Here is a 12,695-nt window from a genome sequence, read left to right as displayed (position 1 = left end):
GTGGTCCCAGCTACTTGGGAGGCGGAGGCAGGAGACTCGCTTGAGCCCAGGAGTTGGAGGTTGCTGTGAGCTGTAATGCTACAGCACTCTACCCAGGGGGACAGCTTGAGGCTCTGTCTCAAAAAAAAAAAAAAAAGAAAAGAAATGTTCTTAGTCCAATTATGGATAAGATACCACTTCCATTTGTTTATTATTGAAACACATTTACAAGTAGGTGGTATAACATTCCTTTAGTGTGGCAAGAGATAGTTGTATCACTTCTTCAAAGCTATTTGACAAGTGCTTGTCAAGGTTTATTTTCCATGCTTGGGGTAGGTTCCACAACAGAATCACAGGAATGGATTCCACCTTGCTTCACATGAATTTCTCTATGCGAACTGGCACCATTACGATCATTTTCTGGAATATTTGAATAAACAAAATTAAAATCAATTTATTTAAAGATTCACCCAACCATCCATGTTTCTAATATATCAAATATATGCAGAATGATTGGCAGCAGGCTGAACACAGGTTAATCTCAATGTCTGGTAAACAAGAATATCAAAATCATTCATTATAGTTGTCATAGGTAAAAAAACATCTGAATGTCATCCACTCCCGAAGTCATCTACAGAACCTAAAAATATCCAGGGCTTATTTTGGTGCATCTGATACTGAATATGACTCAACTATCTTTAGATAATGCTTCAGAAAGCAGCTGAGGCAACAGTGACACAATTTTGGACTTAGATTTGATGAATATCTGTGATTCATAATTCAGTTTATTATGGAACTCTGATCACACTGAGGCATCCAAGCTGGCCACTCAGTTCTCATGTGGGGGACCAGTAGCAAGTAAGAAATCTCAATCCCATTAGCCTATAATTTTGCTAGATACTAGATTTTGGTAAAGAAGTAGAGTAACTTAAGTGTTAATAAAAGAAAAAAGATACATACCTACCTTACAATGAATTTTGGCTACTCTGTTTGACAGTTAGAAGATTTTCAGATGAACAGCCTGTGATTTCAATGTTTTTATGTACAATCTGACATTGGAAGATAGGGTTAAATTCCTATAATCTAATGTTCCTGCCACTTTCTTCTCCAGTAAGTTTCAAAATGGGGTAGCTGACCTGAGGCAGCTACTGCAATCACTGTACCCTTTTATCAAGAAACAACTGAAATGGAATGTCTTTACCAAGTTTAGAAAAAAATCCTTTAATTCTTAAAATAGTTTTCATGTCATTACCAATGTCAAATCCACAGTGTTCATTAATTTCCTGTGTACCTAAACTAAGAGAATACAAGTACTATCTGAAACAGTATTTAGAGAAGTAAAAAAATAAAATAAAACAAAACCCCCCAAATGTATGTTCACCTATACCAGGAAGGTTTCCATAAACCCACCTCCTTTTCCACTAGAGTGAAAGAGAACCATAATAAAGCATTGAGAGAATAAATTGGGAGATGTTATTTATAGTAGTTTGTACACTATCAAAACTATTGAAGTAAAAATCCATTTTCCTTGGAATCCTGATCAGCAGTAATGATGGCAAACTCATATGTGAGCCTTGAAAATTTTCCAGAAAGGTAACAGAAATGAGAAATACTCATTAGCAATTCAGACATCAGTAGGCCTCACTGTTTCTGGGTGGCCTATTTGCCCTTGTGTCTTACACAGGGACAGAGACCATGTTGAGACACATCACTACCCCCTCCTACTTTTCTTTTCATTGAGGGTGCCAAAGCAAGAGATAATGCCTTTCCCATCCCCAGGCAGATTCATTTAGCCATAAAGGGAGAGGCAAGCAAGTTAAAAAGAGAAAGGAAGAAAGAATAAAGAACACCCACTGCTGCCTCCTGGTGATCCCCCTACTGACCTGCAGCTCCCACCCTGCTGGAACTTTCCCTGCACAAATCACCCAGCAGGAGGAGGTTGGAGCAGGTTGCAGGAGAGGTGGCTTTCCCAGAATCTGAAGGTGACATTATGGATATACATTTTATTTTCACTGAAACATTCACTGCTGTTGGATTCTGTCATACCCCAGATATATAATGAGTTAGGGTTAGGGTGGCCTCTGTCTTAATGTTGAGAAATGTGCTCTGGGACTGGGCACAGTGGCTCACACTGTAATTTTAGCACTCTGGGAGGCCAAGACAATAGCATCTCTTGAGTTCAGGAGTTGAAGATCATCCTGAGCAAGAGCAAGACCCCATCTCTACTAAAAACAAAAAAACTGGGGTGGTGCCTGTGGCTCAAGGAGTAGGGCACCGGCCCCATCTGCCAGAGGTGGTGGGTTCAAACCTAGCCCTGGCCAAAAACTGCAAAAAAAAAAAAAAAAAAAAAAACTGGCAAGCACCTCTAGTCCCAGCTACTCAGAAGGCTAAGCCAGGAGGACCACTTGAGCCCAGGAGTTTGAGGTTGCTATGAACTATGATGGTGCCACGGCACTCTACTCAAGGTGACTGAGTAAGACTCTGTCTCAAACAAAAAAAAAAAAAAATGTGCTCTGAGGACTGCTAAGTTCTATAAGGCCATTAAACCAAAAGGAAAACCAAATATTGACAGGTGATCAAAGAGAATTTGGAACACACTTAATGCTGTATCTCTCCTCTTTAAAATTTACAATGCATATTAGCATTTGAAAGGTTTTCAGAAAAGGAATGTGCTGATGTTGATCTCTCAGACATTCTGTAAACAAGGAATGTTTACCCCTAGTGAAATCCTTCTTAATACTTTTGGAAACATGCCCTGTAGCAAAGGTCCACAAAAGTTTTCTGTAAAGAGCCTGATAGTAAATATTTGAGTCTTTGTGGTAGGGTTGCCAGATAAAATAGGGACACCATATTTTGAATTTCAGATAAATAAAAAATAATTTTTAGTGAAGCCGTGTCCTATATCTGTCCTCAAAATTATTTGTTGCATTGCCCTCTGTTTTTATTTGCTAAACCCGGCAGCTCTGCTTTGTGGGCCATACAGCCCATTTGGCAGTTAATTATCCATCCCTATCTACCCAGAAGAAAAAATTCATTTAATCATTTTATTATAAGGTCATTTGCACTAGACTGTTTATCACAGCTCAATTTACAATCACCAAGATGTGGAAACAACCTAAATGTCCATCAACCCAGGAATGGATTGATAAACTGTAGTATATGTATACTATGGAATACTATTCAGCTATAAGAAAAGATGGAGAGGGCAGTGCCGTAGCTCAGTGGGTAGAGTGCCGGCCACATATACCCAGGCTGGTAGCTTCGAACCCAGCCCAGGCCAGCTAAACAGTGACAACTGCAACTATAGGCAGGTGCCTATAGTCCCAGGTAATTGGGAGGCTGAGGCAGGAGAATCACTTGAGCCCAAGAGTTTGAGGTTGCTGTGAGCTGTGATGCCAAAACGTCCACATAAGAGAAAAACTTATTCAATTAGAGTTGGGCTGGGGGAGAGGGGAGGAGGGAGTGGGATTAGTGAGCTTCCACCTGATAGACACAATGTAAGGGTACGTGGCACACCTCCTGGGTGAGGGGCACAACTACAACAGGGATCTGACCTAATAAATGCAAACACTGTAACCTAGTTGTTTGTACCTCACATTAATCTGAAAAAATAAAATAAATTATCCACCCCCGCTGTTGTAGGGGCAGCAGGGTAGACAAAGCATTTACTGAGCAGGCATAGAACATAGAAATTTGAATTTCATCTAATTTGTATGTATCAGGAGATACTATTTTTCTTTTTGATAAATTTTTTTCAACCATTTAAAATGCAAAAAACAAGGCTGGGCAGGGTGGCTCATGCCTATAACCTAGCACTCTGGGAGGCTGAGGCAGGTAGATTGCATGAGCTCACAGGTTTGAGACCAGCCTGAGCCAGAGCGAGACCCCCAACTCTAAAAATAGCCAGGCATTGTGGTGGGTGCCTGTAGTCGCAGCTACTTAGGAGGCAGAGCCAAGAAATTCACTTGAGCCCAAGAGTTTGAGGTTGCTATGAGCTATGACGCCATGGCACTCAAGCCAGAGTGACAAAGTGAGGCTCTTTTTTTTCTCGAAAAAATGCAAAAAGCATTTTTAACTTGTAGGCTATACAAAAGCAGGCAACAAGCTGAACTTGGCCTATGGGCTGTAGTATAAATGCTTTCTGAATTAACGAAGTTTCAACAAGGGACATCGTGTGCTACAACTAATTGGAAGTCTAGGTATTTAAGTACTGATGTATTCTTAGGCCTGACTCATACTAAAGAAGTGAGTTTGGAGCTCTGCTAAAGAGGTTCACTTTTTCAGACTCACTTATTGAAGGATAAATCAGAATATAAATGTATCTAATAGCAGGTGGGGTTGGGGTGGACAGTGACTTAGGACACCAAATGCCCTCTCTACCCTGCATAAAAAAGCACAATCCAGGCCAAGTATGGTGGGCTCAGACCTGTAACCCCAGCAAGCTGAGGTGGGTGGATCCCTTGAGTTCAGGAGGTCGAGACCAGCCTGAATAAGAATGAGACTCCATCTCTACTAAAAATAGAAAAACTAGCTGGGTGTGGTGGTGGGTTGCCTATAGACTCAGCTACTCAGAAGGCTAAATAAAGCAAGAGTATCCCTTGAGCCCAAGAGTTTGAGGTTGCTGTGAGCTATGACCCCATGGCACTCTACCCAGGATGACAGAATAAGACTCTGTCTCAAAAAAAAAAAAAAAAAAAGTGTAGCTGCAGACAATTTAATATGAAATTTAAGATCGAATATTACCCTAGGCCAAAATTTTAACTATTTTTAAAACTTTAATTGAACAAAGGAAAACAAAAAAAAATCTATTTTAAGAGGCAAAAAGTTAAAACAAGAACTTACCTGAAATAGGGGCAGCTTTTCCCCTTGGCACCTTGGCCTTAAACCTGCACCCAGAGGATTGGGCAGGAAGATGATTGAGAGTAATTTCTCCCACTGTGGGTCTGATGCCAAACCATTCTATGAAACAGAAACAAACATTATTTCTCAAAAAAAAAAGTCACAACAGCCATTGTCAAAATAAAACATGATAATTTAACAATTAAGCAAATGATTAAAGTATCTGTCATGCCATGTTCCTAAAAATGGTGTGAATACACAGGTTAATAATGCCCTCTCCACATTACTCACAATATTTTTGATACAGAAAATAGATCTTTTAAAGGCAATATCTAGATGTTTCTAAAAGTCTTTAATAAGTTTTTATTCATTGATAGCATGTGAACGAATCATAAATTTAATTTACTCCAATATGGAGTGACTATACCTGGAATACTATCACCCAGGTCAAAAAATGATCTATCACCAGTACTCCCAAATCCCCTCTTATCTTTCCAGACAGCATCCTAAAAGGCAAAGACTATCCCGACTTCTCTAAATATAGGTTGGTTTTACCTATTTTTAATGTTATAAATAAAATCACGCAACACCTATTTCTTCAGCATTTTTATAGCATGAAATTGTGCCTTAATATTACTTCTAGGTTTTCCGTATTTCTTTGTAACTAATCCTATGAACCACAGTCCTTGGGCAGTTTCCCTGCGCTCCTAAAGATCACTCCCTCCTCTGTGGCCCATCCTTCCCAAGGCCTGAAGTGTCTGCAATCATTTCTACTCACCAGTTGTGCTCTGTTAACGCTAAATATGACTCTGGTTTGTATAGTTTCAGAACTAGAATCTGAATGGATTAATGACTTTGGCTACGAATGAGAAATTTTTAAAGTTAGTAGTCTTCAGAATCAAGACTGGAGATGGAATATTACTCAAGAATTAGAAGGGCTGCAGTAATCTGTGGCTAAAGAGAAAGTGCATTCAAAAGCAGATACAGTTTAGCTTTGTGCAAAGATGGACTTTTAAATAGAAAAATAAAAATAATGATGTGTGATCTGTGGTGTTAAAAAGTAACTTGATAGACCTCAGTTAAGCTGGACTTAAGTGAGGTGTGGGCTGGCAGGGAGTGATTAGAGCCAGAGTCCTAAGTTCTTTGTAGTTTTCTGAGGAAGAGAATAAAGATATGAATTAGTTTTAGACTAAGATAAATATGCATGTTAAAATTTCTAGATTAGTGCTAAAGAGTTGAAATTTAAAATTTTCCAAATGAGTAGTGGGGGAAAAAAGTTTTCAGGAAAAAAAAATTCAATCCAAAACAGAAGATATGTAAGACAAAAACATTTCTGCCATGATAAATTACCACAAACTTCATGACTTAAAACAATAGCCATTTTTATCTTGCAAGACAGAAGTGTGGGTTCTCTATTTAGATTCTTCTCACAAGGCTAAAACCACTGTGTTGGCAGGCCTGCACTCCTTTCTGGAAGCCCTGGGGATGACTCATGTTCCAGGCTCACTTGGCTTGTTGGCAGAACGCACTTCCTCATGTTTGTAGGCCTGCTGTCCCTGTGTTCTCTGCCGGCTGTCAGCCCAGGGTTGTTCTTTGCTCCTAGAAGCTGTGCTTGGAGCTGCTGCAGTAGCAGATGGCGAGCCTACCCCACTTCACATCCCTCTTCTCTTTTGCAACCTCTCTCTGATTCCAGTTGGAGAAAAATCTCTACTTTTAAGGTCTCCTGTGATTAGATTGGGCCCACATGCATACACTATCCAAAGGTTCATAAGTTTAGTTACATCTGCAAAGTCTCTTATGCCATGGAACATAACATATCCACAGGTTTTGGAGATTAGGGCCAAATGGACAATGTGGGAGCTATTCTGCCAAGTTTTGCAAAGTTAGATGAAATCTTAAAATTCAAAAATATGTATAAGTTGGGCAGAGCCTTTGGCTTAGTGAGTAAGGCACTGGTCCCATATACCTACAGTGGTGGGTTTGAACCCGGCCCCAGCTAAACTGCAATTTAAAAAAAAAAAAAATAGCTCGGCGTTATGGTGGGCGCCTATAGTCCCAGCTACTCAGGAGGCTGAGGCAAGAGAATTGCCTAAGCCCAAGAGCTGGAGCAGGCATCCTCAAACTACGGCCTGAGGGCCACATGTGGCCTGCCTAGGACATTTATCCTGCCTGCCAGATGTTTTTGCCACTGCTGCCTGTCCTGCTTAGCAGCCAGCTCATCCTGGGACCCACAGTCTGGCCCTCCAATGGTCTGAAGGACAGTGAACTGACCCCCTGTTTAAAAAGTTTAAAGACCCCTGAGCTGGAGGTTGCTGTGAGCTATGACATCACAGCACTCTATTGATGGCGACAAAGTGAGACTCTGTCTCTAAAAAAATAAAAGTATAAGTAAAATGAAGAATAATATATAAATAGTATGCATGCATAAAAATATTTTTTAATCAAAGAAATTATAAACAAAGGGAGCAGGAGAGTAGTTATCCTCAGAGGGGTGTGTGGAGAATGCACTCAGTAAGGGACACACCAGGGCAGGTGAAGGTGTTAAAAATGTGTAATGATATACAAGATATTTTTCATTGTCATTACTTTTCTTTACATTGTACATGTATGTTATACACTTGCATGTGTGGTACATTTCACAGCAAAACTTTAATGTTTAAAAACAAGAAAATTCAAATACAAAATTCTCCAAAAGTACAAAATTCTTTAACTTACAAATTCATGAGCCAAAGATGAGAAAAGTTAAGAGAAACAAGAAATATCCACGGTGGAATGGATGGAGTAAGGGAAGACAAAGCTCAAGATATCTATCTCACAATTTAGGGAGGTATTGAAATTGATGCTTTCCTCTCCTCCCTGAGACCAGAGAGAAAATAGCTCTTTTCTTCAGAAAATGGGGTTCTTGGGAGAGGAATTCTAATGACCTATATCTATCTGACTCCTTTCCAAATGCCACAGAAATGATGAGATTTCTAGGTGTCTGGAATCAAATGAGATAAGATTTCAGTATGTGAGTGGTATCCTGAATATGTGTAAAAAAAGAAAAAATTCATTTACTTTTCCACCTGCCTGGGAATCTGATGGCAAATGCTTTGGATACTTAGAGAATGGTTTTGGTCATACCTCTGAAAAGTTGCTGTGGGTTGTACAATCTGCCTTCTATCTACACACGAACAAGGCTCCACTGACCATCCTCTGGATAGCATTTAACAGTGAATCATGGTAATCTCAGATTTTCCAAAGAAACTTATATCCTGATTAACTCTTAAGCCTTTTAGTTACTTGAGCTGATATATGAACTTCTTATTTCCCACAAATGTTTTACATGAGTAGATTCATAAACATTTTTCTAACCAAAAAAGTCTATACCCTATGTCAACATATGCCATCATCAGAAGAATAAATTATTACATAAACCACTCCACTGATAATGAAGCATTCCACTGCTGGCATTACAAAAGGTTCCCCCCCCCCCCGCCCCCTTTGAACAAGTGACAGAAGAAAACAGAAATGGACCAATTCAGGTTTTCTTTCATCTGTGCCCAAGAATAGCCTCCTAGAGCCTGAAAGAACTCTACTATTTCCAAGGAAAACTTACCTGGATTTAATTTTCTACTTAATTTTCTTTGCAACATATGTAAAAGGAAGAGGAACTCTACTTTAAGGTCATTGCTGAGCTTGTTGGGATTGCTTAGTAATTCTGACAACCTAATGTTATCTTTAATAGACTTGGAAGCGGTAGATCTGGGAACCAGGGGTAAATGCATCTGGTAACTGTAGTCTGTGAAATTCACCAAGTCATCCTGGATGCTTTTAATTCTGGAAATAAGAAATAAAATACTGTTGACAAGCCACACTTAAGTAATGAGATTTATATTATCAAAATGTTCACATTAAATTGTGCTTAGGAAATTTTGAATAATTTTAAATAACTTACTCGCGATGTGTTAATAAAGTATAAACCTCTTGCATTAGTATTTCAGGTACTCCGGCTTTACAATGTATTGTTCCATGGATTAGTTCTTTGGGTAATTTCAGTTTTTTTTTGGCCAGGAACTTTAACAGTAGAAAGAAAATATTCTCATCATAAGTTTTATAAATATCTCCCATTATTATGAATTTGCTTTGTTCTCCATTTTATTTATCTCTCAACTAATTTTCTGTTGTTTTATTATCCAAAGATCATATTCAGCAGGAAAACCAATCATTAAACCCCATGCTCATTGAAATGAATATGCACAGTTTCATAGGTGACTTGTGACATAAACTACTGGATATACTAAATTTTGTGATTCACAGAACAAGCTGCCAACTTAGCAGCATTGAATCCTAGAGCAGTTATACACACGTGTAGAGATCCAAGAAGTTAGGAGTGCACCTTTTAAAACAAAGTTTTTAACAGTTAAAAGTGCAAATAATTGCTAATTTACCTTCTCCAGCTGTGCCCAGTTATCCAGCTTGACTTTTAAAGAGGTTCCATTTTCAAAGGATGATAGTGTAAGTTCCCAGGGGTAATATATACTAAGTATTTCTGCGATCAGAAAGCCGTTTGAAAAATCCCTGATCATAACAATAAAGAATGATACAAAGTGTAGTTAATTATGCAGTTTGTATTATTTTATAAGTAACTAACACCCATCTAATATTCCATACTGACAAAGTAGCTCCTAAAATTAATTTTGTTGGATTGTTGCTCTGAGGACGACCTAATATGGAATTTTGGTGAGATTATACACATATCCAAGGCTTGACTTTTCTTTTTAGGAACTCCACTAATTTTGTTGAATGTGCACTTTTAGCATGATCCCTAGCCTCTTTGTCAGGAATACCAAATACTGAAACTAGAACAGTAGTCACTGTTTAGCCACAGTTTTGCTTTTTGCAGTTTCGGTTACCTTCAGTCCACCACAGTCTGAAAATATCAAATGGAAAATGCAAGAAATAAATCATAATTTTAAAAGTGTGCACTGTTCTGAATAGTGTGAAGAAGCCTACCCCATCTACTCTGTCCCACCCAGGAAGTGAATCCTCCCTTTGTCCAACTATCCCTGGCTGTAGATACTGTCTGTCCTCTAGCCACTTACTAGCTTTTTGGTTATCAAATACACTGTCACAGTACCTCAGTGATTGTGTTCAAGGAACCCTTACTTTAATTCATAATGGCCCCAAGCTAAAATGGCAATTCTGGTATGGCAAAGATAAGTTGTAAGGTGCTTTCTTGAAGTGAAAATGTGGAAAGTGCTCAGTAAGGAAAGGGGGGAAAATCTCATGCTGAGGATGCTAAACTCTATGGTAAGGAAGAATCTTATATCTCTGAAATTATGAAGGAAGAGAAAACCGCGTCCTAGTTTTGCCATTGTGCTTCAAACAGCAAATGATGTAGTCACAGTGTGCACGAAGTGCTTAGTGAAAATGGAAAAGGCATTAAATTTGTGGGCGCAAGACATGAACAGAAATGTGTTCCAGCTGATGGGTTCAGTGGATTCGGGCATTCACTGGCGGGGTCTTGATATATTCTTGGTAAATGAGGGAGTACCTTAAATCAGAATTTTTTCTGCAAAAAGATTCATTGCCTTAATTTCATTTGCCAACTAAATCCTTTAGTTGGCATTCTCAGAGCAGATATTAACTGCTACAGATAAGTCAACTATTTAAAATCCTTGATAACCCTCAAACCACTGATCCTCACTAGCATTGGAGTGATACTACTTTGCAATCACCAAAGTATTCTACATTAGCTGAATTGAATGTACAGTTTAATAATTGAGTAACCGGATGAATAAAACGTCTTAATTTTTCAAAGCCTCGCTCCCTGAAAGGGGTTTTCCTGTGCAGGTGGGTGTGGTGAGTGGGTGGCAGGACAGGTGACAGAAAGGAGGAGGTGGGGACCCCGGGCCTCTGCGGCAGGTGCGGACCCCGGGGTCTGGGCCGCCTCTAGCACCTGTTGACGTTCCTGGGAAAGAAGCTGAGATCCAGACTCTGGAGCCAGCGCAGGACGGAGCGAGACAGGCGGGAGCTCTTCGGGGGATGCGGATAGACCAGACACTTCTTAGGCTTCCCTCGGATAGGAGTTGCTGGCTGTGGCGAAAATGACGATGACTTGGAGAGGGCTGCCGCCGGCAATGTCAAATACTGTTTCTTCCCGCCGGCGGCAGCCATGACGCTTTCTGGGTTTCTATGGCAACACCAGACGCCAGTAGGAATGAAGAACGAGTTGGGCGGGGCCTGGAGGGTGGAGGCGGTGCCTCAACGTTCGCGCAGGCGCCTTGGGGCACTGTGGTGCCTTGGCTTCCGGGAGCTCCGCTGTGGGTGAAGCGCGGAGGAGACGGCCCCACCATGGCGAGAGCGCGGCGAGGAGCGCGTCGACGTTGCATAGTGGTCTCACCTTGCTTTTGTCAGCCTCACTTTTAACCAGTCTCGAGTGCGTATGTTTTCTTTTGTTTCCTTGTTAGTAATTTTGTATCTTAAATATTGCTGTTTTTGAGGAGCGCGCTGAGGAGAAGGCTCCAGAAGACAGGGACGCGGCAGAGGGAAAGAGTCTTTTTTTTTCTCATTTTTTTTCTTTTTTTATTTCTTATAGCATAACTGTGTACATTAATGCAATCATGGGGTACAGTGTACTGTTTTCATATACATTTTGAAATACTTTCATCAAACAGGTTAACATAACCTTCATGTCATTTTCTTAGGGGAGGAGTCTTTGAAATTGAAGTGAATGTTTGTCTACGAAATTTAACATACCTGTTTCTTTTTAATGCTTACATTCAGCGTTCACTAAAAAATTACATAATATATGAAAACATCGTGTAGGTCAGATTTCCAAACTTACCCGACATGCGTCTTTTTGCCTCATCCCTCCTTTAACCCCACGATGTATCGAGTCCCGGTTGTTTGCCGGGCACTGATCCGGTCGGGATTTATCAGTGGACGACGCAGGGGAAAAATGAAAACAGCTGCGGGGGGCGGGGGATAGGCAATTATAAATTAAATATTTACACAAGTAAAATTTTTTAAAATCCTTTATGTAACCCAGTAGCCTGCGTACTAAAGACATCTGTCATTGTTCTATTACTTGAATAGTCTTGCAGTCCTCTTATTTTTTAATGTTTACAATTATCCAGTTTTAGAAAAGAAACTAATGCTATTGCTTGGTTATTTGTTTTATGCTGTAATCTGTAATTTAATTTATGTAAATGTATATTGAATGCTTTCCTTTTTTATAACTGCCTTAAATAATTTGGCAATCACAATTTAAAAAATTTTAATAAAAAATCCTTTATAATTTTTTTACAGCAAAAATAATGCTTAAAGTGGAAAGTGGATACATAAAATATGGGGTGAATATTGATAGTGGTGCTGTGTTGAATTCACGTATAGACATGTTCATTAATAAAGAAACCAAATACTCTATATGGTTACAAAAAAAAACAAAACAAAGATGAGGCTGTACAAGTTTTTAATGAATGATTCATGAAGCCTGTGAACATTTTTTTTGAGGAACTAGATCTTTACTATCAAATATGGTGGTCACCGCCCCTATGTGGTGACTTAAATAAGTTTGATAAAGATAAAGGAAATTCAGTAATGCTGACAGTATTTCAGCTGCTCACACATATGTGGCTGGTGGCTACCATCTTGGACAGCACAGACACAGTGCTTTTTCGTCAGTGCATGAAGTGCTAACCGGACACCTGAGCAGTTAACTATTTTTCTAAGAGATCCAGAGATATAAATATTGGTGAGAAGATTCCATGCACTGAAAAGCTCTGCCATGGGAGAAATACGTTAGCACCAGAGAGGAAGCAAAAATTTTGGCCTGGCATAGTCTAGAATGTAGTAGAGGAAGCCAAGAGCCGGAGAACCTCTGAGCAAGATGA

At 39.6% G+C, this 12,695-nt stretch overlaps 1 protein-coding gene across 1 annotated transcript; it reads right to left on the bottom strand.

The window, feature by feature from the left end:
- Positions 1 to 286: 286 nt before the first annotated feature.
- On the bottom strand, positions 287 to 11,007 carry SPATA4 (spermatogenesis associated 4). Its single transcript, XM_003792802.1, has 6 exons — positions 10,760 to 11,007; positions 9,249 to 9,378; positions 8,756 to 8,874; positions 8,417 to 8,637; positions 4,822 to 4,938; positions 287 to 399 (listed from the first exon to the last, which is right to left on the bottom strand). The coding sequence occupies exons 1-6, from the start codon at positions 10,975 to 10,977 to the stop codon at positions 287 to 289; spliced, it is 918 nt and encodes a 305-aa protein (XP_003792850.1). The 5' UTR covers positions 10,978 to 11,007.
- Positions 11,008 to 12,695: the final 1,688 nt, after the last annotated feature.

This window comes from Otolemur garnettii, unplaced genomic scaffold, assembly GCF_000181295.1.
Source record: "Otolemur garnettii isolate 467f Iridium unplaced genomic scaffold, OtoGar3 scaffold00061, whole genome shotgun sequence".
NCBI lineage: Eukaryota > Metazoa > Chordata > Mammalia > Primates > Galagidae > Otolemur > Otolemur garnettii.
The sequence above is the reverse complement of the archived record's forward strand: the minus strand, read 5'-3'. Positions and strand labels throughout refer to the sequence as shown.